This window comes from Nipponia nippon, unplaced genomic scaffold, assembly GCF_047370975.1.
Source record: "Nipponia nippon isolate SJK-2023a ecotype South Korea unplaced genomic scaffold, ASM4737097v1 scaffold_15, whole genome shotgun sequence".
NCBI classification, from domain to species: domain Eukaryota; kingdom Metazoa; phylum Chordata; class Aves; order Pelecaniformes; family Threskiornithidae; genus Nipponia; species Nipponia nippon.
The window spans coordinates 6909537-6937166 of NW_028262331.1; the positions used below are offsets into that span (position 1 = coordinate 6909537).

General features: G+C 40.6%; 1 protein-coding gene across 8 annotated transcripts in view; it reads left to right on the forward strand.

Annotated features, from left to right (window-relative positions):
- Positions 1-27630, forward strand: part of SPECC1 (sperm antigen with calponin homology and coiled-coil domains 1) — a 102940-nt gene that overhangs the window by 26310 nt on the left and 49000 nt on the right. For 6 of the 8 annotated variants that reach the window (XM_087751654.1, XM_087751653.1, XM_087751651.1 and 3 more), the window contains one exon: positions 76-211. In XM_087751654.1, coding sequence (XP_087607780.1) covers positions 76-211 — 136 coding nt within the window. Of the gene's footprint in view, positions 1-75; positions 212-10959; positions 11120-27630 lie in introns of those variants that run through there. The other 2 variants (XM_087751658.1, XM_087751659.1) reach the window with 1 other exon arrangement.

Genomic DNA, 27630 nt, shown 5'->3' on the forward strand with positions numbered 1-27630 from the left:
TTGCATTTTGAATTACTTGATGGGAATATTCAAGGTCTTAATCTTCTGGTTGCTCACAAAATCTCTGTATTGCAGCTGAAGAGGGCAAGCAGCGATGACATGCTGACAAAGCCAGGGGTGGCAGCAGCTTCTGGAGTCTCTAGACTGAAGAAGACCATTACAACAGGAGCGATTTCTGAGCTTGCTGAGAGTCGGCTGAAGCCCAGCACAGGTAGAGACAAGGATTCTGGAAGGCAGTCTACTTTGTGAAATGTGCCGTGAGTGCTTGGCTTACCAAGATCCTAGCTGAGTTGTCCTTACCCGCCCCCGCCCTTGTAGCACAGCTATAACTTACCTGCTGTACTATTCAGCACGTAGAACGAGGCATACTGTGCCTGGCAGACTGGCCTGTTGCTGCACCCTGCGCCCCAGAGTCAGGCACCTGAGGTTAAGGACTGTGAGCCATCGGGCTTCCCGCAGCTGGAGCAGCTGGGCCCCCCGGCCTGGGCTCTGCAGCCACAGCAGGGCTGTGCCGCAGGGTGGGCACGGAGGCAGATGGGCCACTCTCTCGCAGAGCAATAAATCGATTTGAAAGCTTTCTTTTTCAAATTTTCACTATGTATCCATAGCGTTCCCTTTTCTCCCTCTACTGAATGTGCAGAGCTGTCACCTTGCTGTTCCTGGGACACAGCAGAGATGCGAGAACAAAGAGCCAGCCCTAGCATCTTCATGTATAGCTTGTGCTCCTAAGCTAAGTTGTGGCATGCTCTCTCCCTCGGCATTAGCCCTATCAGCTTGTTCCCATTGGTTTCAAATCTAAGCCTGTTTCTAAAGGCAGCGACACCATCTGCATACCAAGGGCTTCTGTGCAAATGCTCTGCTTTCCCCCAGGAGCTCAGCAAACGCTTGCTTTTGTCTGCTCCCTGGTGGCATTTCCAAGGGAATGTGAGATCTTATTAAATTTGACCATGACCTCCCTATTTGTCACAGCCTCTCCAGGGTTTGGCTGTGTAACAGAACATTGTTACTAACCAGAAAGGGATTTCTGAATAAATAAATAAATGTCTGTCTCCCCGCCACCAAAAGAAAAAAAAAAAAAAAAAAAAAAAAAAAAGATGCACCTTGTAACAGCATAAATGCTTTGTGGTAACCCAAAGACAGATCCTGTCCTGCAGTTAATCGGTGTGTAAATCCACAAATTTCATAGTGACTAGTTGTATCCAAAGGCATTTGAGATTCACCAGCCAATAAAGAGGCATGATGCTGGCAAAAGATACTTGAGAGGAGTAATGAGGGGAGAAGAAAACCTGTACGGATGATGCAGCATAGGATCTTGGGAATGCAGCCAGGGAAACAGCGCTGCAGGGAGTCCAGAATGAAATACATATGTCAGATACAAAAATACTAGCACTGGAATAGAGCCCCCTTCTGCATGCATGTGTAATAACTGGGATTGGGAGAGGGATAAGATTTATGATGATGACTACTTTAAATACAAAGTGTAAAATGGTTTATGGAGGTCAAGTTACATCTGGGTATTGTTTTGCCAATTTCTATTACATCATTGGATCTGACTTCATATATCACTTTGCATCAGCATTTGCAGAAGTATGAATGGGAATATTAGTGCTGGGCAGAAAGAGCCCAAGTGTGGAGCTGTGTATATTGTGCAGATAAACACTAAGAATGTATGTGCTACCCCTCTAAAATTCATTTTAACCTAGAGAGAACTGTCTCAGGTTTTGTAGGGCGCTATCTACGGGTATGTATATAAAAAGACCTTTATCTTACACATCTTAATTTTCACAGTGGTTCCATAGCCCAAAAGGGAGCTTGGAAATCTAGCTATATTCTGAGAACATATGTTGCTATCATGGCCACTGAAAGGTGCTAGATATTAGTGAGCAAGGTTACAAAGCTGAATGCTACTTTTAGATTGTCACACTATGAAAAAATACCAATAGGCATATTATAATACAGTATATTGTTGCTAAGAGGAAAATTAAAAATCAGATAGGAGAGAGGGCACAACATGTTCCTGGGAACACTAAGTAGAAAAGGAAAGAACATTGTTTCAGCTGCTATATTTTATTGAAATGGCATCCCAGATAGTCTCTGATTGTGATCAAGACTATGCTGCAATGCTAACTGACTGTGGAGCTCATCCAAGTAAGAATGTTCCTGTAGCTGGGAAATGCAGATGTTTGTGTACATAGCCAACTGTGTAAATCTTGAAATTCTGTTCTGAAACCACTTTCTTTGGCTCCTTTGCCTTCATCAGTTCTGCGTTTTCCTTTCATGTCTTAACTGCAGACATCACGTCTTCCCCACAGCCTTTGTTTGTACTTTTTAGATTGGGCTTTCTTTGTCTGTTATTCAAGTGAGCGATTTGATTATTTTACTGAAATGATACTATATTAGTTCCAGCTACACTCTGGTGGTACTCAGTTGGTAGTATGGTATTATGTAAGAGAAATTAAAAGACACAAGGTATGGAAATAAAAAAAAAAAAAGCTTAGGTTTCCTTCTTCTTTGGGTGTGACTGTCCAACGTTTGTGTGTTGACCTTGAGCAATAGCACGTGTTCCAAATGCTGCAGATAATAAATAATTGACATCAAGATTGCTTGTTTAAATAGGCTTGTTTGTATGTTGCCCTTGATGGAGTTTAAGTTATTCATTCTAGCCTTTTGCTGACATAACTACCCCTGTCGGTCTTGTTGGAAGCTAACACAGTAAATCATAAGCAACTTAAAGGGAGGTGAGGCCAACCTCATGTCTCCATTCTTGGCAAGTGTAGTTGAGCAAATGGAACTGGAGACGGATTCTGGCTGGAAGTTCTGTGCTGTGATGTTTGGTTTTGTAACTGCTTGGCAGTTTTGAAATCCCAAGTAATGGGAAATGACATGCAGGGAGAAATAAATATCTTGGATTAAGCTTCCTTATCCACAATGTTATGTCTTTCCATGTACTGTCTTGAAGTAGCAATTCGGGTCTATGTTAAAACCAAACTTGCAGAGCTCTTACATTGCTTTTAATGTTTCAGTAGCTGAAAAGGAGCTGGAAAAATTGCAAAACAGGAGAAAGAGGTCACTAACCTTGAAAAATGTTTATTTTAATGCATGCATTTGGAAAGCCATCCAATCTATGAAGCTATATAGTAAATAAATTATTTTAAAATGTGTAGGGAAATTTATATCTTCATGAGAAACTAGGACTTTCTTCTCCTTAAGGTTCAGGATTATAGGAAATCAGTGATTTTTCAGATTCTGATCCTTTGAGGTTTGCAAGCCAAATAACCTTAAACACTGCTATTTCACAGAGAATTTCAAAGCTTCTTGTGTGATCATATACTTCTCATGAAGAGCAGTGCATAGTAGTACTGGTATGCAAATGGAAAATTTTGGGTTCAGATAGGTGAAATTACTTGCTCAATGGATCCTAGAAGTCATTCCAAATCCTTGCTTTCAGTTCTGTCACTCACTCCCTACAAACTCCCAATTCAAGCACTTTCTGAAAATTTCTCTCAAGGCTGTCTAGTTTAATCACGTTACTGTGCTTCCTTGCTGTTATTTCAGTGCCAGCAACTATTATCTGTCAGGTTCGACAGGAACAAAAAAAAGTCTTAGGCTGGACATTAAAAAAAGAGATACAGCCAGGATGTGTGACTGTGCTGGGCTGCGAGCACATAATCCAAAAGCATTCAGAATACTTCAGGCATCCCCATTTCTCACAAATAGATTGATTTTTATATCAAGCCCTGCCAGCTCCAATATTGAAGTATCAGTTATGCTTGAAATATAAGTAATAGCTGTACTTGTTTTCTCCGACTGCTTCATCAGCTTATTTCTTTATTCCTCAGTAAAGTCTAAATCTATAGACCTATTGAATTTGCCTTAGAAATAGTAGAAACTGTCAATAACAATGTTACAATCACCTAACTTACTATTTATAGAGATCCTGGATATTTTACTGACAAGATCTGGATCTCTCTAAAGCTCAAACCATGTTAGAAGACAGGTATTACACGCTCTTGCAATGATAGTAAGATGTGTTACATCTATGGAGGCTGGGCGAAGCCAAGATGCCAGCAGGAATGTGAGGGATGGCCTACTGTGTTGTCCCGTGCTCCATCAGAAATGGTCTTTTATATTTATGCATGAAATGGGAAAATCAATAATTGGCGCGCATTTTCAGCCAAAGCAACAAGAAGTGTTTTGCTTTCTGTGCATGCCTGCTGAGTTGAGTAACATCAACGGTTGGAGACAGTGCCAATACAGAAGTACAGAGGAGACAAACTCAAAGATACTAAGAGTTTCAATTATCTCCTAGGCATCTAGCGTCAAGACTCTGAACTGCAGGTTACCTGGACAAAAGCTACTAATCCCAGAATGGAACATTGCCAGCATTAGAAATGAAGCTGTAGAAAGCATGCTGTTGTAATAATCCCAGTAAATTAATTAGTCAAAAATACCAAGAAATTTGGCATAATCAGTCAAGGCTATAGAAGAACCTGAAGATTATATTCTCTTGTGGTACGGTTTGGTTTGAACAATGTTCAGTTCCAATAAGGAGGGCCTCTGTTTAGACGGCTTTTCTGTGAATTGTCACTCATATTCCTGCCCAATAGTCAGAGTTAACATCCCAATGACTAAATGTGATACCTGTATATCTTCAATTCCTTCCATACCATTAGTCCATTTGCCCATCACTGTTTGTTTGCCATGTAGTTTATGTAAAAAGAAAAATCTTTGTTTCCCTCTAAAACATAGTTGCTTGTAGCTTTTCTGTGTTGATAGTGATGATGTTCAGAAGAGAGGCTTTAACTAAATGAAGCTAACTGGCCACTGCCAGTGTTGGTGTTAGTGCTGGGAAAGTATGAGTATCATGTGTGAAACTTGAACAAGTTCAACTGTGGATGATTTTAGAGGGGAGACCGGTGTATGGTTTTATTGCACGTATCAGTCATTAGATATGCTTCTTTCCCATCAAAATTGAAAATGTGGCAGACAACAGATTTCGGAGCTTCCTGCACATTTATAGAATTGTCACTTCAAGACTCCTATTTGAGAGTAATATATGGAATCTATGAAATTTACTGTCTTTCTTCTTTCTGCTAACTTCTCTGCTTGGTGAGCGTCTGTTACTTTCTGATGTGGGGTAACCATTTAGGTTAATGTGAAGCTAATCCAGACCAGAAGCCTTCTCTACATGGTCAGAAAATTCAAGAAAAGCATTTTTCTTAATAAAAGCTTTCCTTAAAAAAACCCTTGAAAAAAACCTAATTGACAGTTTAATTCTTCATAAAATGCTAATACACCCCAATTAGAACAGGAAAAAGGAAAGCGATGTCTTTTGAAGGACAGCTCTCTGTTGACCTTGGGGTCCTTTTACTCTCCCATACATCAGTTTTTGACAGGCCCTGCTTTTTGTGATCTATCACATCAAAGGACTACTGTAGGTTTATAGAAAGGTTGCTGCACTTTGCATTCAGTCTCGTTACTGTCTCATTTTTCTTGTGAAATATAGAGACAAGTGTGAGAGACGCTAATGAGATTGGTGCGTTCCGTTCCACAAGACTTCACTAGAAACCAAATGACTGATCTCATCTGGGGTTTCCCAGGAACAAAAAATATGCTTTAAAACTTCATCTGGAAAGCTAGTTGCGTTTTGCTACCCTTTCTGGGTACAAGACACGGCTCTTGCCTAATTATTCTTTCTTATCAAAAAAGAGATTCTAGCTCCAGAGCTGATATAAAAGGGAAAGGAAGACTCAAAAAAAATTACTTTGTCAAGATGTCATTCAAATATGCAAGAAGTGCTGCAGCAATTTAACATGCAAAACAATGTGGAACTATATGTTTACATTTACATCTATAGCTCTGCATGTAGCTGGATATGCATATTGACATCTACACGCACTTATACGTATCTGCATTGTTGTTTGTAACATATTGGTGCAAATGTCAATCTGAATCTTAACCTCTCTGACATTACTTAGCAAAATATTTTCTCTCTCTGGGATCTCCCCAGGTATCACGTAATCAAACTAAGTTTCAGCACCATTTTAGAAGATTTCACCCACTAGCCTCTAAAGTGAAAGCTCAAGAATTGAGGTAGATCAAATTTGGCATTCTAGATTCAGTTTATGGCAGCTACTTGTCAAGTTTCTCTTATTTCTTATTATACTGATATTTTTTCTTGTGATAGCCTGCATACTCAAATGCATATGTTCATTTCTGATGCCTTTGCTGAAAAAGTTTCTGTACAATGTTTCTTGCCATGTTGAATTTTCGCGCTGTTCTAATCTTTGCTCTTTATTTCTGTAATCCATGGACGCTTCTACATCTTAGAATAGCTTGGAATGGGCGCTACTTCACGTGACTGTTCTTCAGGAATCTTTTTCCCCTTTGCTAAACATGCTATTCTGGTAGGATATTTTAACTGGAAAAGGCACTTATTCTAGTAGCGCAAAAGGAGCTCGCTTGTTCTTTAATGAAAAAATAACAGTGGTCTTATCATTAAACTCTATCTGTTGGCTCAAGATCTCAGTCCTGTGATTCCTTGAACTAGAGAGATCTAGCGATGGATGCTCTCTTGTTCTGAAAGTGGCACGTGAAGGTTGACTGGCATAATTATTCTTTTGTTCTGTTGTTGGCTGTATTGTATGAACCTTCTTCCATCACGGGGAACGGAGTGAGAGCAATGCATTTTAGTGACTCTCTGCTGGGATTTCCAATACCTGATCCCGTTAAGGATAACAGGAGAGGCATTCACAGGCTGTCTGCAGTCATCTTGCATTATTAAACAAGGAAGAATTAACTTCTGCAGACAACACTGTCTGCAACATGTACCTTTTTCAGTTTAGTTGCTGTCCTAATCTACTGCACAATTTACATTTACTGCGCTGAATCTGCATTCTAAGATTTTGCACACAACTTCTTGTTAAAACAATCTGTGAAACAGAGACCCTTTTCTCTGTTGTATATTCCCCTGAGAATGACTTTGTTGGCACATATTTACCACCCGGGGACCTGAGCCAGTTAAGGGGATTCAGTGTGTGGTAGGGATACTGAGATGCTAAATCTTAAAGACTGTAATGACTTGACCCATTAAATTGTTGACAGTTAATTGGCTCAAGCCAACACATATAGGGAAGATCCATTACAGCTGTGAGCAAACTGTGATGGTCACAAAAGCCTTGCTAGGGATACCTAAACAGAAAGGGGAGCATGCTTGGATGGTCCAGGAAGAGTACAGATCTATGATCTCTGTCTTTCATTTCTTTTCAGGCTTCTCTAGTGAAGTTGTTCAGCAAAGTCAACACAACCTTGTGTTGACTACCTGCCCTAGGTTAATGATCAGCTTTCCTTCAGCTGGTTTGAAGAGAAATGATCCTTAACACAAATTCTCTAGGCCCAAATGTATCGCAGCCAAAACGCCTTGGCACAGTGCCATTGTGTTTGCACTTAAAGAATGGGAGGGAGCGGAAGACAGGAACGCAAAGCTAGCCTGGTCTAACAACAATGCATATCAGGAGAGGGCTTGGCATTCCTCGTATAGGTTTGTTGTTTCCCCCCCCCCCCCCCCCCTGTTTTTTTTCAGCAGCTTTTGACTTACATTAGATTTTAATACTGTAAAGTAAGAGGGAGGGATTGACAGCTACATCTCAGATGGGTTCCTGGAAGGCTGCAGTTCTGTGCCATGAACTCAACTATGACCTCAACAAGTATCCTCACAATAAAAAAAATTTGGTTTTAGCATGGCTAAAAATAAATTTGCTCTCTCTTCTGGGTTTCAATGTAGATGTCACATTCCTAATCCTTTGGGGTCCACTACTGTGCATGATATACACATGTCTGTAGGTTTCTTTTCCCTCCTACATATATACTTAGTGCTCATAACATTTTTAATATTAATGGAAGAAGTAGAGCATGGTAGTGTGAACACCGGTATCGATAGTCAGTGTCCGCCCTTAGGGCCCATTCAGTTTAGTTCAGTCTTCACCAGAAGGTCCAGCCCCTGGAGGTCCTGCTCAGCATCTGTAAATTCCTTAGACCGTAGCCTTCTGAAGAGACTGTCAGCTACCTGGCCACTGGAAATCTGAGATCATTCTGTGGCATCTTCATGCTTTTTCTTTAGAGGATGGATTACAATTTGAACTTTCAGAAGTTACGCTAATTAATGTGCTGTGTTGGGAGAGTAGGGTCTGAGGAAAGGTTATGCCTGGCAAATAAGTCCTTTCATTTGACTAGTGAGTTGAAAGGATTATGCATTTCACACCTTCAGTAATTCATTCGCATTCTCACTATACAGAAAAGGTGTTTGTGGGGTTTTATTGGCAGTCCCACAAGTGCGTAGTGCAAAGGGATGAGTCAACATTCATGCCTAGGAAGAAAGCAGCTAATCTGCTTTATAGTGATGAAATTGTTCATTCATTCATTTATTTTTATACCTTTATTACTGAGAAGGAAGGGAAAATAATGTAAAATGTTCAGATAATAAATAGTTGCCTAAAGATTAAGCTGTACATCTGTCATAATTTATTACCTAGTCACCATGCTAGAAGTCATGCTTGCCATTATTCCTTTTTCTTTTTCCTCAGTTTGTGCTGCAAGCTTCATAAACAGTAATCTCTTATCCATGACTTCTGCTCAGGCTATAGCTGTATTTTAAAATTCATACCTTACCTTTCACTGTGGACATAGGCTAGAAGTCTTTTGCCTGACATAATTCTCCCTGTCATGGTGTTAGAGTGTTCTGATTTATGTTTTGTGCCACTGTCAAAAATAAGATTGGTTCTTCCAGTCATGACTCTTCTACAGTGCTCGGATTTCAAGTGTGTTTGCTCTGACTCAGTGATTATATTTTATAATTACTGCAGGCTTGCACCCCATACTGTACTGGGACCCTGTTACACTATTCCCTTTTGTGTTACAGAAATAGAAAGCAGGTGTTGAAATAATAAATGCTCAGTGTCAGGATTTATCAACCCAAGAGAATATCTCGGCTAATGCAATCCCTCTGGTGAATCCTGTTGAAGAAAAGCAGAAGTCACTCTTTAGTCTCTAAGAGAAGAAAATCTCTCTGTCTTGGAGATATGTCTCAGCAGCAGTTGGAGGACACTTGTATCTGTACCTTTGAGAAGGGCAAGCTGAGTACCCATCCTAGTAAGATACAAGACTGAAGAGACTATAAGATGACTTTTAGAAAAAGAGTGCACCATCAATGATCCTTTTTTATAGAACTTATATGGCTAATTCATTAAACAAAGCATTTTATACTTGGCATGTCATAAGATAGAAGTAGACAGGAATTTTCTTTAATGTCATCCAAATATAGACAGCTGTATGAAAACTTTTAGCTTCATCCATAAAGTGTCAAAGCAAGAACAATGAAAAATTTTAAGACTGACAACGTACTCACCCTGTTATACTGAAATATTAGCAAAATTCTGTTTCTATCGTATTGAATGATCTCCATTTTTTTTTTTTTTTTGAAACAATGGATTCACAACTAGCTAGACTAATTTCTGTATGTTTTATTTTCAATCTGTTTTGAGTCTAGGACACACGTTAGTTTATTTCTGAATTTGTTTTTAACCCTCTTGTTGAAATCAAGACTTTAAGATGATGATTCTGTTAATTATCCATGTAATGGAAACTGATCACTGGAGTCATTCAGTATTCTTGTTTCCCAGGTACATCATGACTCCATTAGTGAGGAGCATCTCCATTTCTTTCTTTGAAAGACTGCTGTTGGCCAGCCTCTGTGGGCAGACCTGCCTCGTGCAGCTGCTCTTGCAGCACAAGTCACAGTCAAACGTATTGATGATAGAGATACGGGACGTAGATCATACTTGTGGTTGCAGCTTCTGGAGGTAGTAGTGGCTATCAGGTTGGTTTGTTTGTTTCAGTGCTTGTGAGGAACTAGCATGAGGGGAATTTTGGAAAACACTGTAATAGTTTTTTAGGAATACTAAAACACCACGTCCTTACTTCAACAAAGAGAATTAGGTTTTAACAGTATTCAGTGCATCCTGTGCATTGTTTTTATAATATGGATGTGAACCTGCAATGTACTGACTATTCTCAGCACCGCTTGAGGCTAAGAAGAGCTGGGGATGCTCAAGCTTACCCAAGAGTAGCCCCAGAGGATATCGGAACAAATCCGATAGACAGGACTTTTCAGAAAGGGCTTATGCTCACAGTCATGGTCAGGTTTTCAGAGGAGTTCAATCTCCATTTCAGTATCTTTTAGGTATGTAAGTTTTCAGAAGATGCTGAGCACTTCTGAAATCTGGTTCCCTAATTCTTACGACAGCTTAGTTAAGAGCCGTCCTTAACCAGACGCATATCTCTGCTGAACAGCGTACTTAGATCTACGGGCAGGGTCTGTTTGCTCCATGGTAAGCATGCTTCGGGCGTTGTGAATTGGGGCAAAATGAATTTTGTCTTTGCTTGGAGGCATTTGGCTGCTCTTGTCTTCGCTGAGGGTCCTGCCCTTCTTCACTCTCAGCTGCATTTCAGCATTTTGTTTTGAAATTTAGCGTACTAATTCGAATACTAGCGTATGGCCTACAAACAGCTCTGCAGCCATTCACCCCCTGCAGCCGTGGCCGCACTGAAGCCTTGCTGAGGTTTCCAGGCCAGGCTCCGGTCGGTGGCGGGGCTCGGTGGCCCCGGGGCTGCCGTGGACCCGCCTGCAGTGCGCGCTCCTGCCCCTGGGCGGCCGCGCTGCTCGCTGAGTCGCTCCGTCTCCGAGCTGCTCGCTCTTTCTCTGCCTCTCTTTCTCCCCCTCCTTTTATTCCAGCAGCCAGGCAGCTAATTAACTGCACAGGCCGGCCTTCAGTGCATAATATTGTAATGAGGTAGGAGGGAGAGCCACAGCTGCTTCAGCATGAGCAGCAGGCTCTGTTCCTGGTGCCAGGAACTAGGAAGGAGCTGACTTTCCCCCCCCCCCCCCCCCCCCCCCCCGTTTTTAAGTTGACTGAAGCGTAGACGTTAAAAGCAGATAGAGGCAGGTCCGCCTCTGGCACCGAGCATGAGCGAGGCGCCGGGGTCCTAGAGGAGCTCGGGGAAGAGCCGGGGGAGTGACCGAAGATGGGCAACCAGCCTGGGCGAGCGGAGGAGCACGACCAAGGTCTGTACGGACCGTGCGGAATGCCGGGGTGCTGCCGGCGGCTGTCGGGCTGTTACTGCAGGCGGTGGGGTTTTGTTCTCGGGGGACTTAACCGCAGTGTCCCACTGAGGTGAAACAGAGGCTGTTGTCACAGCTAATGCTGATGGCTTCGAGGCTGCTAGAGAAATGACTGCTGTTTACCTTGCGCCTTGTAAATGCGATTTGTTACTGCTCCGTACCTGAGATCACAGCACCGTCCTTAGGGAAGCTTTTCTGAAAGAAATCCTTTGCTGGGTGGAACAGAATGCCTACAAGGGAGGGGCCTGACAGATATTATTTCACATAGTCTGCATGATGCAGCTAAAAAGTTACAAAGCTTATCTGGTGATGTACATACAACTTGTCAGGATCTGCAGCCTGGCTGTGTTAGCCTTTACCATTGTTTGTGGCCTGAGGCCTGAAATTTTCCAGGCCTTAGAATTTAAAATGATGCCTTTGTGGAAGGTCTTCCCACCATTGTCCTTTCAGAAGTGTGGTGCTTTGCATGTTAATCGGTAAGCAGATTTTATAGAAAGCCGAGAGCTAGTATCGGGTATATCTAATTCCCCTTGTGCCAAATGTCTGTACTGTACACTAGGAAGGCTGGTAATTTGTTCCTGATGCCGTAGTTCTGTTCTGGTTGCCTTTTGCTTTATTTTGCCTGTTTCTCAAGTGCTGAGTGAGGAAAAAATAGTAGGCCTGCTGATTTCTGCTGTTTATTTCTTAGTGTCTGTTTGAGCTTAGAACCCTCGAATACACAGAAAACTGGAATCAGTTTTATTTCCTGGCACTCTTGTTTCTTACTGTTGCCATGGGAATTTCATTCACAAAATTCCATTAAAGTTGTTTTTGCTTGATCAGGGTTTCCTTATAACTATGGGTTAGATATGTAGCTATTGTTTTGAAAGCAAATACATATGTACCTGGTCTCTAGTACTCTGAGGAAAAGCAAGAGGCAAACAACGCGGCGTTGCTACTCTAGGATCTCTCACAATAGATCTGCCAGTGAGTGCTGAACAGCAGTTAGGTGTAGTGGAGAACTCTCTAGCAGTATGTTAATCAGCAGGCTAATGAAGGACACAAAAGCTGCCAGTAGCCAGTCACCAGAAGAAATGCTGCCCTAAGGGAAAGTTAAATTTTAGGCTGGAAAGTATGGCTGCCTACATCCCCAGCCCCTGAAATCTGGATTTCACTGGCCACTGCCAGCTATAGAAGTCTTACTGGAACTAAATACGTTACTGTCGTTTGAGGAGGGATAATACTGATGATAAACTAGGGGAGAGGTGGATAAAGGCATGGGGAGGTACACTGCTAACTTCTGATCAGGCTTTCAGAAAACTGACTCTGATTTTGCAGGGCAAGTGGTGGGATTTGAACAGCTTATTACTATTAACATGATAAATGAGCGTGCAGACCCCCTGCGGGTTTTGAAAAATCTCTTTCATCCTTTGTTTTCTCTTGTCCTGTGATTTATTTTATTTTTTTTTATTGAAGGGGAAAGGGTTATGCTTCTGTTGCACCTAAACAGTTTTAAAACTCTTCTCAGTTTTTAAGTGTAGGCTGTACTAAGTCTTGTTTTAATATGTCCTCACTGTTTTTAAGGTATGAATATAACTGAAAAACACAGAGCATTTTGTATTTAAGCATTGCTTAAAACTCTGTTTAATCATGAAAAAAGTTTCAGGAACATTCCTGCTGACAAAATAAATTCTGACAACATATTCCTTGTGTGTGAGAGCTGTGGCTTTGGAAGTCAGAGGATAATGTAAAGACACCTGAAGCAAAGTTGGTGTTGATGTTCGACAACTAAGATGCAAAAACTTGTTTTTCACATTAGAATGTGATACGTGGAGGTATCTGTGTTGGACTTTGTTTCTGCTTTGCGGAATACCTGCATCTTGAATAACTCTGGTACTCTAAGTTTGATTGTTTTGGAATAACCAAAATAAAACCCAGGGAGAGGCCTCTTTATTGATCTAGCTCATATGCCAGCTTTAACTACATGCTATCAAATCTTGACCTGTTTCCCTGAGCATGATATTCAGGGTCATCTTGTTTATTTTTCTTTTCAGGAAACTTTATGGACACTGTATGGTTCATCTGTAAGTCTTTCACCCCAAACTTACCATCTTGGGGTACTGGGGACAGATTTTTAAAACACTTTTTCCTCCTATTGGTGTCACTGGACACTGAAGTCTTCAAAAATCTATATCATAATGGAGGCATTTAGGATCAGATTATAACCTAGAGTAAAATACTTCTTTTCATATGCTTATGAGAGTATGATGTACTTCAGCAGGTTTTCCTGTTGAGTATAAATAGGACTAACACGACATGGGGAGCATAGCTTTTGGTTAACAAGGCTACAGTTCTATAACAAAGATATATTTTAGTTTCAAAACTAAATAAAATAATACAGGTCCCAGAAGCAACACTGTCAGAGTCTGACAGTGCCCATGTGAGTGATCCTGACTCTACAGCTAACAATCAAGATTCGGGATATGAAGATACAGCTGTGATAGCCCCAGGTTCTGGGTGGAGTGGTCAGTGCTGTCAAGGAGCAGGAAGGAAATTATTGCCCCCAAGCTGAGCAGTTTGAAGCTAACATGTTAATATAGCAGAATTGGAAAGAAATGTAACTAGCTGATGAAGGGATCGTGGAGAGGTGAAGACAGAGAAAGAGAAGATATCCTACATTGCATTTTTCTTGCAAAGTAATCCACTGCTGGTGTCTAATGGGTGTGTTTTGAACAGAAGACTCTGTAACAGCCCAGTATTATCTCTTTAACCTACATCTTGCTAAGTGTGTCTAAAAAGGCTTTGAGGAGGTTGCTTGTAATAACGTTAGATTCTATAGGCTTTTCCTGACTTCTAATTTAAAACTTATTTTAAACCACTTTTACAATCATTTGTAGGAACTTTTGTTTTGTGGTGCGTGACCCAAGTTTGCATCACTTGTTTGCCAAAACTCTGCTACTTGCAAGAGGTCACTTTTCCTGCCATACCTGAGTGCTCTGAATATTCATATTTATAAAGCGTGTGGAGGTTTTAGAATGAAGACACCTATGAAGTAGTACAGAAAAGGATGTAAAACAATAGTGGACATTGTTGCAGTTTGTCAGCAGAGTTAGTTTTATGCTTCTGAGACTGGCTGCCTCAAGCCAAAGGAACCATCAGTGTACCCAAACACAGGCCAGAGCACCTGTGAAATAGTGGGAACATTTCATGGGAGTTGTATGGAAGAATACAGCGTTATCCAGTGCACTAGTATTTATTGAGAGAAGCCTTTCAAACATTAGTTTGCCTTGGAAACAGTGAGGCAGCCTGTATTTCTGAACAGGAGTGCTAAGATTCTTTGACATTGGTTGACACGGTGATGGTGGGGTTTTGTTTATCCTCTAAACATCTGCAGGTGATGTGATGATTAATATCTTCAGGAAGAGGTGGAAAAAATGACTCAATACATACAAAAACTTTCTTGAAAGAAGCAGTTGAATGGGAAATGTTAACTTCTCCAGTTGGAACAAGGTTACGGGTGGGGTTATCCAAGGGTTAGACTTTTTTTGGGACTGTGCTTGTTTGTAAAACATGCTTACATGGCTTGGCTGACAGTATCAAATGTCAGTGCATAGGCTAAGCCAGTATTGATCTGTTTTCTTATGTCTATTTTGTCCTGGCCTAGGGGTGGCTTCATTTTCTGTTTGAGGAAGGGATTCTTCAGTGTAGCATATATAGTTTGTAAAACATGTGGAGACTTTCAAGATAAAGGGTGTTGTAGAAATACATTATTGCCTGTGATTTCAGTTTTTCTTTTTTGGGGTGTGTAGTGAGGTCTTTTCTGGGTACTCTCTTTGGTTTCTCTCATCTGCTTCTCTTCCTTTCTTCTAAACATGGGAGCCATTCATTTGAACTCTGTTACATGTCAGCACACCGTATCTGCCAAGCAAGAGCTCAAGAGAACAGATGACTTTAATGATGGTGTGGGGGAAGGGAGGGAGGAGAGAAGGGCCAGCAAAGCTAATGAATCACATAACAGCTTTCATGGAAATACCGACAGCAAGTCATGTCCTCTTCGAGCTCGGGCAGTGAGCCGTAGTCCTTTTGTTCCCAGCAGAGCCAGCAAACCACAATTTGCTCTCCAGTGGATAGCTTAATTCCTTAGTCACCTCTTCCTCCCACGAGTCATTCTTGCATGGGGGTTTTACAAATGCTGTCATTCTTCAGAGTAGTAACACACTGCTGATTAAACTGGTATTGAAGTAGTTTATTTTCCTCTGGAGGGTAATTTTTGCTTGACTTAAGCCTCTTTTCCAAGGCCAGTTAGGGCCAGCTCTGTTGATTAGTCTTGTGATGTGACTTGACTGGACTGACATTATTAAATAATTTCAGAAATACCGACAAACAGATGTCAGATGGCAGTAGCCTCTCCTGCTCTGCAGGCCAGTGAAATGAGTGCAGCCAAGAGACTATGTCACAATTTGGACTGGCGTCTTAGAGTAGTTTAGTCATGAGTATGACTAACTTGCTGCCTCTGAAATTATCTGTTTGAGGCAGAGTTAAGTGATAATCTGAGGTCCCCTGATCCCAAGATGAGAGGCCAATGAATGCTAATTCGGAGATCAATAGGTTCTCCTACACTAAGGCAAGGGCCTTTACAACGATTTTCAGCATCGGCTGGGAGGATGTGCTGAGTGGGAGTACTTTCTCTGTGGGCAGGACCAAAGCTTTTACAAGAAGAACTTTTAGGGCATGGCAGGCAGCAGGATGTGGTTTATGCATTTTGTTTTGTGTTAGATTGTTTTGCTGATGAAAATTAAAGCCATTCTTGGATGATGGCAGGGAGCTTCTGCTGGGAATCTTGCTGAATGAGCTGGTCAGCAAGAGCTTGTCCTGTGGCTAGAGCTCTGCAGACAATGCTTTTGCCCCAGTGCTGGTGGTGTTTTAGGATCTATGAATAGTAGATCTAGTATGATAGTAAATGTAAAAGCTAATTTTATTGGCCATTGTTTTATTAGTTTAGTTAACTGCTGCAATTGGCTTGACAGTGGCAGAGTGATAAGGAAACAGCCAGTGGATGGTTGTGATTGTGTGTTTGTTCTGACACAATGTTATATTACTCAAATGAGGGAAAAGAGTGAAAGGAAGAGGGAATAATGCTGGCCTTGGAGATAAAACAAAGCTTACTTCTTTTTGTTTGGGTTATATTTGGCTCCTCAAGATCTTAAAGCTATAAAGCTAGCCAAAGAAGTTTGAGCAAGTATTGCACCTTGGTCTTCCTACTGAAACCTGCCGGGGCCCTGGAGGTATTCACAAGTTTGTTCAGAAGCAGTCCCGTATTTTGGAGCTTCTACTAGTATTTCAGCAAAGTAATTTATTTTTTCCGTTTTCAATTCCTCCTCTCTTACTAACTTACTCTTCATAAAATCTCCCGATTTCCACAGGGGATGTAGCTTTCAGGACAACATGAAATTATAAAACTGAAGTGAAGTACTTCTCTGATTTCATTGGCACTATATTGCTTGAAGAAGACTTAATTTGATTTTTCTGTGATTCTCACAGACTGCCACTAGCAGGTTGACAAATCTTTGATACTTTCATTATTTTTTGCTACTTTCCCATGCTGTATCTCCAAGCAATTTGAGCATGATGATTAAAGATTATATAAAACTGAGGATCTCTGATGATAATAGACATTGCTAGATTTTCCATGCATCAGCTTTTTTCTTCCCATAATCCAAAGTAGACATGTGTTCACAGATCTCTTTGAAATGTTGTATCTGTTATATTTCATGGAGCCAGTAATGTTTTTCGATGAGCATCAATAGATATGGATTGCATGTTCTGAGGCAGAGTACTCTGTCCTTGTATGATCTGTGCTCATCAGTCAGTTCTCTCAGGCTATAGAATTAAAACAGAACTGCAATTTTCTGCCCTTTTAATCAGTCCACATAGCACACAACTAACAAGCTGTATATTTATAACAGCAGCAAAATTTAAATGTAAAGTTCTTACAGATGAATTTGATTTTGATGACTGGAAAAATATACCCTTGGGAGAATGTAAGGCTAACACGAGCTTGCAGCATCCAGTTCTGAGGACGCGTAGGGGGTGTGTTGGCTGAAACAAGGACGTATATTCTCCCATTTGTTACCAAGATAAAAGAATTGCGTAGTTTTTGTATCTTGATTGGAATTTGTTCAATTGCTTGAGAAAAATATTAGAGGCTAAGTAATTATGTCCATGTCCTGTGAGCAGAGTTAATGTCCCTCTCGTATTCTTGTCCTGATGGATGCTTTGGTGCTAGCTGTTAAAAATCATCAGTGAAAACAGGACACTACTGAAGCAAATAATTTTACCAGTAACTTCAGTGAAGTCATATTTATGTATGGAAAGGGCTCTAGGGACAGGGTGCAGTTAGTCTTTTGACACGTTGTACTTATGTTGGCTGACTTTTCTTTCTTCCCCTACTGAATTGTAGTTTATTCTTAACCTTTCTTTTGCATTTCTTTGCCATGGACTGGTGACCAATATTCAGAATAATTTGATGAATGGTAATTAATTACATTTTGATTGCTTTCAATGATCTGTTCCATTTCTAAACTAGGATGATAGCTGAAAATATAAAGGCTATTTAAAAAAAAAAAAGATAAAATGGTTATTGAGCAAGCTCTTAATCTTCGAGGACATCGCCTTTCTACACAGCTTCTGCCTCAGGGCATTGCAGTAGGATTCTTGAATTCAGCAGAAAAAACTGTATGGCCATATGATTTTTTTACGGCCTTTTAATTTTGACCTGTTTACCTTTTCCAGGGAAAAGGTCATTTTGCCTTTTATGTTAATGGTTTCCTTTAGATAGGTTTGTGCAAAAGCGTATTAATACACAGCTGTTTCAATAGGAGTATGTAAAGCAAATGTGAACACACCAAGGTAATGATTTCGAATTGCCATAGAGAAAAAGGTGGAAACTGAGCGTATTGTCTTCCTGATCATTGCTGTTTGAACTGTCTCTGACCAGTCCAAATGACTGGAGAAATCCCACCCTGTACTAAGGATAGAAAGCTGTTCTAATTAACATGAACAAAGTAAAATGCAAAGGTGGTTTCTTCCCTGCATTTGGAGGATATTCTTTTGTATTTTTCACACCCTAAAGGTCTTCTGCATTTTGACATTGTAGCATTTATACTGAAGATGTAGAAATCCTTATAATACCATATAATTATGCCTCATATAATCACTTTTGTAGGGCTTATTCCTACAAGGGTATGGATAATGATAAATTTGTTGGCAGACACCTAGTTCCCTGCAAGACAAGGGAGAGAAAGACCTTCAAAAGTATATCTGAATATTTACTCTCATAGACAAAAACACATATGGTTCCTGAAATAAAGCAGAGGTAATTCCTTATGCTTGTGTAGAACAGAACCAGCTCAGCAGTAAGGTCCATTAGTCACAATTAACAGCTGGTAAGTGGGGATGAGGCTGAGTTTCCATGATCACCAGTCATTGCAGGGACTGGTATTCTCTGCTTGGAGAAAGCTCACAGCGCCAGCTCGCTGAGAGTGCAATAGCCCTGGTGTTCGTCTATCTGCAACATCATAAAATAGTTGGTATATTGCAGCCTGTAGAGAAAAAGTAACGTTTTACCTGTTCAAGGGTGAATTGTCAAAATCCTGTTTTCTCAGAAAACAAAAAGAAAGCATGAAAAAATTATATGACCACACAGAAGTGGGTCTAAGTCTTGCTCCCAAGAGCATGTGCTGTCAGTCATGATGCTGGTATTCTAATGCTGGAAAGGGATAAGGCAGTGGTGTCATATCCATCCCCATCTGCATATATCATTCCTTGAACGGAAAGAGTGCTCCAGAAGAGTGGTGCAATTTATTTAAATCGTCAAAGGTTTTTAGACCTTCGTGTAATGGAAGGTTGTGTGCAGAAGACAGCCTGTTTTCGGCTGGCTAAAGCAACATCCAGAAATATTTCATGTTATGTTTCCAGACTTCCTAAAGTACATGGCAGTAACTTTGCTTAACTCGAAGCTGAGTATCCATTTGGCTATCCATCAGTCCTGGGCTTACAATCTGTCTTACTCTGCAGTGGGAGGCACAAAGCTCCGACTATTTCTCCAGGCTTTTCCTGAGCAAAAGCTGGTGAGGATGGCGGCATCAGAAGGGAAGAGGCAGTGGATATTTCCACAATCCTTATCTTCTAGATCTTGAGAAATGCTGCTTTCATAAAACCTTGTTGAGTTTGAAGAATGGACTAATCATGTTAGAAATTACTCTCAGCCTCCTCCACACATAGTTTCTTTGAGGCTGTTTGACTGTGGAAAATCTTTGACTGATCTTTTAATTAAAAGCTCCTTTTTTTTTTTTTTTTTTTTTAACCAAGGAATTGAAGCTCTTCCTGCTTTGAAGTGGGCAATTTTTATAGATAAACATCTCATTATGTTATGAGATTTCTTCCTCTCTCCCCTTCTGTCTCATTTCTTTTCTTGATGCGTCTCATCCTGTGTTGATAGTTCTAATGATTTCGGCCAGTTCCTAGTATCAGCTATTCAGGAGAGTGCTAGCTGGCTCCCTTATGGCTATACTAGGCAGAGCTAAAGCTCTGGATGAGCTGTGGAAACTAAATTGCAGTCCTCTCCCCACCCCCTCACTGAAGCAGGCTGGAAACAACAATAAAAATGGGTTTATTATGTGGTCATCACATTTTAGTAAACAAAAGGCAGTTGTAATACCAATGCAATGCATACTGGTTATTAAGCATTAAGCAAACAATTAAAAAAAAAAACAAACCAGCCTCTAGCTTTTAAGTTCTGCCCTCTGTTTTAGGGGAGGAGAAGGAACGTCCTTTTGCGTTTCCATTTTTGATCCTTCTTTCCCCACTCTTTCTGGATTAGCAGGGTTTGAGAATTCATGAGGAAAGAAGTTATTTTGGCTCAGTCAGCCCTGGCCTTTTGGCCAAGTGTGGGGCAGCATTCCTGAACTGGAGGGTTCAGGTCATGGTTTCCTAATGCAAAGCACTCAACAGCAGTGCTGTGTAAAGGCATTTTCTGCTGCTCCATTCTTCTGTAGCGGCTTGCTGCTCACTCAGTGGTACAAGCTGAAGTGTTTATGGGCAGGACAGTGGATTCGATCAGGATCTGCCTTTAACAAAGCGAAAGCGGGGAAAAAAACCCATGCAGATAACTTTTATAGCCAAATCAGTTCTGTGATTCAATTCACAGCATGGGCTCATGAACAGTTAAAGAAACAGGTTGAATAAATTAGCCTTCTAATTGTGAAAATGTTGATATTAAGCATTTCCCCACTTAAAATTGCTTTTTGGTTACCCTTTGTGTTTATAGATGTGATTTTGGTAGCTTAGAGGAGTGATCCACAGCACCTGACTTGTCTGGAAGGAGCAGGGTTCTTTTCACTTTTCTTTCCTATTGGATTCTTTGACTTCTTCATTAACTTCCAGCCACAGATCAGGTGTTAACGTTCAGTTGTGACAGCCATTGTATATGCACTGTACATCGAGGAATGTATCTACTTGCTACTCTGTGATGACCATTATTAACTGAATTTATATGGTTAGATTTAGGGTTGGTTTTTTGTTTGTTTGATTTTTAATTTCCTGGACTTCTTGAAAACTCAACACTGGTATTCTATCTAGTATAATTATATTTTTCAGAAATGGAAGTACAGCTGTCTTGTCACCCCTGTTAACCAGTAATGGCTGAGTGATGAACTTCTGGGCTAGATCAGCTCAGAAAACAGCTTCCTAGCTAAAGAGCATTATCTACTTGTCTGCAAGCTAGAATCGAGGAAAATCCTAGGATTCTTATTCCAGCAGTCATTTATCTTGGGAATAATCCGAGTACAGCTGTATGAGTTGAGAAATTAGTTTTCTGCCTTTACCTCAGAGCAAATCCACTGCTTTTTCTGAAGAGCTCCTTCCTGGCAGAAGTGTTACTAAACTTAAAGGATTTCCCCCAAAGCAGTTGCTAACCACCTTCTGGACAGCAGAAGCCTCAAAACTAGCAGGTAGGAAAACAAAGGAAACCCCAAACTTACCAACCAGATTAAACAAAAAAATCCCTTATTTCAGTGAAACACCAGAGGTTTTGTCTCGGTTCACTGAAAGATTCACATTTATGGATATTTTTCTCAGTGGTTTTTTTTTTTTTTTGAACAGTTGTCATCTTAAAAAACAAACAACAACAAAAAAACCAAACCAGAATAGAGTTTGGCTTAAAATTCATTTTGCTGTAGGTATGAGATGGTTATACCTGATCTCATCTTGTTTTTACAGGTGCATAGGCAGGAAATGTTCCAGAACAAACAAAATCAGGAAGTGTCACAGTACACAGAAATCCCTGTAATTTTGGTGTGCTAATGTCACAAGTATATAGAGTCAAGGCCCTCTTAAAGAATACAAAAATATTTTTTATAATAGTGAGCTATGGTGGTTGTGGAAATTCTAAAATTGGATAAAAAGAAGCAGCAAGTAGGGGTGACTTTTATTTTTGAAAAGGAAAATTATGGATTTCTGTAACTTCCACCAGATTAATTTGGGGATAATGCTACATATAGAAAGTTTTAGTCATTTTTTTTGGGGGGGTAGACAAGGGGTGTAGTTAGCAGGTGACTAGAGTTTTTGGCAGGCCCACTGGTATTAACAGTTCCCAAAAAAGTAGGCTTGAGTTTACCAGGGGGACATTCCGGTAAGTGTATGATATAGAGTTTCTCTGAACATTTGCTAGACCATTTGCTTTGGATGTCTCAATGTTTGTTATGCCAGGTTGCTGGGCACTCTGGAAATCCAAAGCAGCGCAGTGGTAGATTGCAGTTACACTTGTAATCTGTACCCGCGTTGGCAGACATGACCTACATTGTTTGGTTATTCTCTGGGGTTTTGTATACCTCATTTCAGAGGTGAACACAGTGGTACCCTCATGATTCGCTTGATGTCAGAGGGTTATGGCATGGTGAAGCTCCTTGGATGCTTCTTGGATTCTTGAACAGATGTGAAAGGGAAATTCGTATTTGTGAAAGCAAAGACTAGGCATGCTAGCTAAGGATACATACGCATAGAACAATTCTTGCCTCTTCTTAGCTTTGCCAATGTACTTCACAGATGTATCTTTGGTCCTCAGACCTCTGAGCAAAAGTTCCCTCTTACAGTACAACCTGTGCTGGTTTTGTACTGGGTGCAAAACTGTATTATATTCAGGATAGGCATATCCAAGCTTGAGTTTTCATTTGAGACTTAACAAACCTTCAGAAAACCCAAGTAAATAGCGTAAATAGTGTTCAGAGGAACTCTTTTGTGTGGAAACTGGCATGTCTCTCAGGGTAAAGACATTTTAACTACTCCTGCTGTTATTCAGAGAGGAATTGTATGTGAACAGGCCCATGAAGAGGAAAGAAAGTTGGCTGAAGTTCACAATGAGACTGTGAACAGGATTTTGATCAGATCTCATCTCATTTACCTTCTGAATGCGACCTTGTTTCCATTGTAATAGTATTGAGCTGTGGCAATGTGAACTTGAGCTTCAGTTCTTGTTGTGGCTGTGCTAAGGGCTTGGAACCACCAGATGCTGAGAAGAGCTGATCTTCTTTTTCTTTCTGCATTTTAACACTTTTTTGGAAGAGCTGAATGTGACTTTCTATTTAAGAAGGAACAAGATGACAGAGTTATTGATCAGGGTGAATCCAACAAGCTGAAAATAAAATATTTGTGATCTTTAAGAAATTCCTCAATTGCGCAGCAGAGATTCCATGGGTACCTGCTCTTCTAAAACTACTATATAACTTACTGAAGGGGACAGCGTAAATAGGGCTTCTGTGGATTCTAAAAGTACTGGACAGTACACCTGTACATTTTTGGTTTAGATGCTAAAATTTGAACTAAATGGAGATGATTCAAATATAAGGTCATCTCTCCTATTGCGTTACATTCCTACCATGGGAGAGTCTCTTCTAGTGGCCACCCTTCAAAAGAATGTCTTACCAGTAGTTCATCTGCAGATTTAAATTGATGACAAGTAGTTTTGTCATCACTTAGTCTTTGAGTTACCAAAATAGTGCCTTTTCTCGTGTGCTTCTTGCACCCCAGATCTCTAGACTCATATCTTCTACTTAAAAGAAAAAATAAGCCAACCCTTACAAAGTCTTCAGCTCTAATATCAGTGGTCTCTGTAGTCTTAAATTAGGAATTGCTCGGATCAAGATGCTTATTGCTGCTTTTTCTTTGGAACCTGTGGTAGTGTAACTTTTCAAATACAGGGATCTGTTGTTCCCTAATACTTTGTAATATAATTTTTATTTCTTTCTTTAGTCTCTTATTCTTTTCCTCTGTGTCAAATATCAGTACCTGAGTTGCTTCCCTACACTGTCCCCAATGATTACATAGATCAAAACCTTTGCATTAAGTCTTTTAGCTTTTCCCTCCTGTTGCATATTGTATCTATTCCACAGGGAATGTAGTCGGGCAGTCCAGACAGTCCAACAGGCCATTAAAATCCTTCAGGAAGAGTTCATGTTATAATTACTTTTTAGTCTCAGTGTTTGCTAAGTGAGTAGGCAGCCTTATTTGAGCAGATGCTTTTATACAGTCAGTGTTAGATTATCAAAACCACCTTTGTTGTTCTGCAGCCATCTCCTTGTCTTTTTTAAAGCTAGGTGGAGTCCAAGTGAACCTTCCCAAAGAGTTGCTGACCTGTAAAGGTGTTGGCTCTGTGACTAATACTCTGCAAACAGACTAATTCAGGAGAACCATGACTGGCCAAGCCTAGGTTTGCTTTGTTCACTGTTGCATAAAGACCAGGTAGCAGAGAGAATTGTCTTTCTGCAGGACAACCCTAAAAGAGATGGAAAATGGTATGCTTTCCCGAGTTATTGAGGATTATCCAAAGGAGTATCCAACATTGCTCACTGAAAAATGCGGACAGCTAACCCATTCAGCTCATTTCCTTTGTGTATCAAGCAGATCGAGCCATAATAGTTTGTCACAGTATAATAGTGTCATTCTTTATCCTGACTGTTACCTAAGCTGATGGTGGACCAGAAGTTTTAAACATTTCACTCTCAAATATGAAGTTCTAAACAGCTTAAGCAGTTTTGAAAATAACAGTAGGTGCTGATCTGTGTCTCTTGGCACCTATATCTCTTTGAAAACCTGATCTTCTGCGTCCAGTCCCACTCTCCTCCTAACCCCCAAGAAGCACTTAGAACTGATTCAGATCATCTTCATGAGTTGATTTAGTTATGTGCATCCGTTCAGTATTTGTTATCAAGCTGTCTTACTGTTACCGTGCCTGGAGGTTTAAGGATAGCAGCATTAAACAATGTGGCGGGATGTGTGTAGGGATTTTGCCTCTGTGTAAATATCTCTATGAAAGAGCACAGCAGCGTGGGTAAGGGTTGCTGTTATATCTGCTTTTTTCAGCAGTTATGTTTGCTTTTTCTCATGCTACCATGAAATGTGTCACTGTGTTTCCTGTTAATTAGGATATCAGAAGATTTCTGGTTAGCAGGGAAGTTGCTTAACTCTTTCATTTGCTTAAACAAAGGGAAAAAAAAGGGCAGGGAAAAATAGGGCATTTCAATGAAGCAGACGTGTGTGCAAACTCTGAAATCATTTAATGAAGAAGTATTTTGAGTCAAATGTACACCAATCCTTCTTCTGTGCTGTATAGTCATCATTTCCCAAAGGGCATTCTTAGTTCACTCTTAATCAGTCTCAGTAACAATCTCAGGATCAATGCTGGAGCAGGGTGAAAGTGATCCGCCAAGTCCCCTGGGCTTTCGGTTAAGCTTTGAGCTCTTAGTGGCTTAGCCACTTTTGGAAAATGGATTTTAAGCACCAAGTTAATTAGGTTCTTGAAAACTTTACTCTGAGTTGACAAAAGACGACAGAAAATACAGCTAGGCTCCCTGTAACATGTACTCCTTTATCATAGGGAGTCAACAGAGATTGCAATGGCTCCAAGCTGATACCATCTTTTCTGGCTTGGCTGTGACTAAATTCAGATCAACAATGTCATGAAGTCACATATTAAGGCATTGTGTTAAGGTGTTCGTTGTGTGGCTGGAAATCACCTAAGTGGTACTCGGTTACTGGAGTAATTTTGAAAATGGCACATAAAAGCTGCTATTACCTGCCTTGTGTCACCAGCTTGTAAATCTGTTGTGAAAGTCTGACTGTTCAATTCAATGTCTAGTGGCATGCTACATGTCTTCAGACATCCCAGTTGCTCTCTGTCTGCTTCTTGAGCAGAGGACAGGTCTCCCAGAGGTACTGTCAAATCTTTCAGCTCAGTGAAGGTATTTTAAATATACCTAAAGGGCATCTGAAATGGCACTAGACATCTGTATTTTGGCTTCTTACACTAGGGGTCATAAAACAGGTGGGATTAAGGTACACCTGTGACCCGGGTTTGTTTTGCATAAGAAACTCAAAGTCGGCTAAAAATAGTAATAGGACCTTACACAGGCAAGACTGAGCACGTATGAGTACACGCCTGCATTGCCTACCTGTTGCTGTACATTACTGATGCTGCAGTGGATCCTCAGCAAGATCTTGGCAAAGCCTGAGTAAGTGCAGTCGTGCCGAGTCCAGGATCTACCAAAGTCACAGCCAGAGGATAAGCTGAAAACCAAAACTGATAAGAAGGACCTATTTCAGCTAAACCACATGTGACAGAGCACAGTAAAATTGTATGGGGAGGTTTAATAACTCTCTTTGCTGTACAAGCATGGGCTGTTAATAGTATTCTCTTTACCTAGCCATTCTGCTAAATGCTTGCAGCCCACTTGATTTATACTAACCTTTCCCTCAAGGTATTGCAGGAATCGCTTTTCTATCTGAGGCTTGCGAGTTCTGTTCAGATGGCAAAATTTATTAAAATACCGTAGCACATGGGAACAGAATTCCAGAACAATGGAAGAGTAATAGTCTTCTGTTGGCAGGGAGGCTATGAGTTAGCCCATAATTTCTTGTTGCTATCTCTTTTGTTTCACTACCCCTTTTTGAGGTGCGAGGGATGGCAAGGAGACACAAGACAGTGAAATAGCTGGTCTGTTGCAAATGCAGGAGCTGGAATGAGAGAGATGTAACAGTCCTCCTAGAGCCGCAGATCATCATGAGAGTACAACCTTGTCTGCAGGCAACAGTTTGCCTTTTTGAAACGTATGACTTCAACATTGCAGAGTGCTATGAATAGCTTTCTTTTATTTCTTGTTATCGTGCCCTTGCAATTCAAATAAGGTATCCATTGTTTAAAAACATCACACCAAAGATGCATCTGTCTTCGTGCTTTAGTCTTACATGACTGAAATGCTTTCTGAAATGAATCAGTGGTCGGCATGCTTAAATTACACAGATGAACTCTACATGCAGGGGACTGGGTACCTACTTAAACTATGGAAGAATTAATTACTAATGTGGATTTTTTAAATACGTTGAAGAAGCAAATCTGTTTTTATTGCTCTTAGCTTAAGAATTGACAAGATTAAAATTTAGCAAGAAGATACAAAATGGAACATTCCCAGTTAATTTGGTCCCTGGAACAGCAGAAGCCCATAGCATTAACCTTTGGGTTATTAATATGTTGATGGAGGGAAGGCTTAAGAAAAGGGCAGGTTGTGGGACACAAATGGCATAAAGGCCAGAGGCAAATAATCTTGTATTGACTCCAGTTCTAAAAAATAGATTCAAGGCAGAAATTAGAACATTTCCAAAGGTGTTTCTGTGGCCAAATGAAGTCACTTCCCAACTGAGATTTGTCTCTGCTCTGGGATTGGAGAAGCAGGTACTTGAACTGTTAATTATACTTAAGAGTCAAGTAAAATAAATGCAGTAAAATAAAAAAAGTTGCAGGCTAGTGCTCTGCTGGGAAGACAGTGATATGTGCTATCTCAGAGCACACGGAGTGTGAAGGCAGATAAACTTACTGAATCTTCATTCCAAAATGTCATGCGTGTCCCCTCTGTGACTATGGTAAAATGTTTGCCAACCTACTCTCCCTTACCCTGCTATCGCTGTAATTACCTTTGCCATACTGCATGGACTTCACTTCTGAACGGCAGTCCTATGTGTTCCACCTTGGGGGACTGGGAAATGGTTTTCTCCATTCCCTAGTCCATTTGCTTCTGGTTGTGGATGCCCCTATGGGAGCTGATATGGCAGGTGCTGAGAGCTTAGATCAAATATAGATCATTATGTGGAAAAACTGGAAAGTAATCCTGATCCTTCCTTCTGTGAAAAACATTGTAGCTGTGCTGAAAATGAGATTAAAATGGCTAAAGATCATTACGAGGGGTCAACTTTTATCTCATTGAAGTCCCACTTTGTTTCTGACACCAGTGAAAAGTCAGCAAGTATTCCCTGGCAGAAAGTGGTGCAAACAATAAAGCTGCACAGCAGGCTGCCAGCCAGGAGCTGCAGGGTCCTGGTCCTTACTGACTCACCGTGACCTTGGGTGAGGCATTTCATTTCTCTCTGTT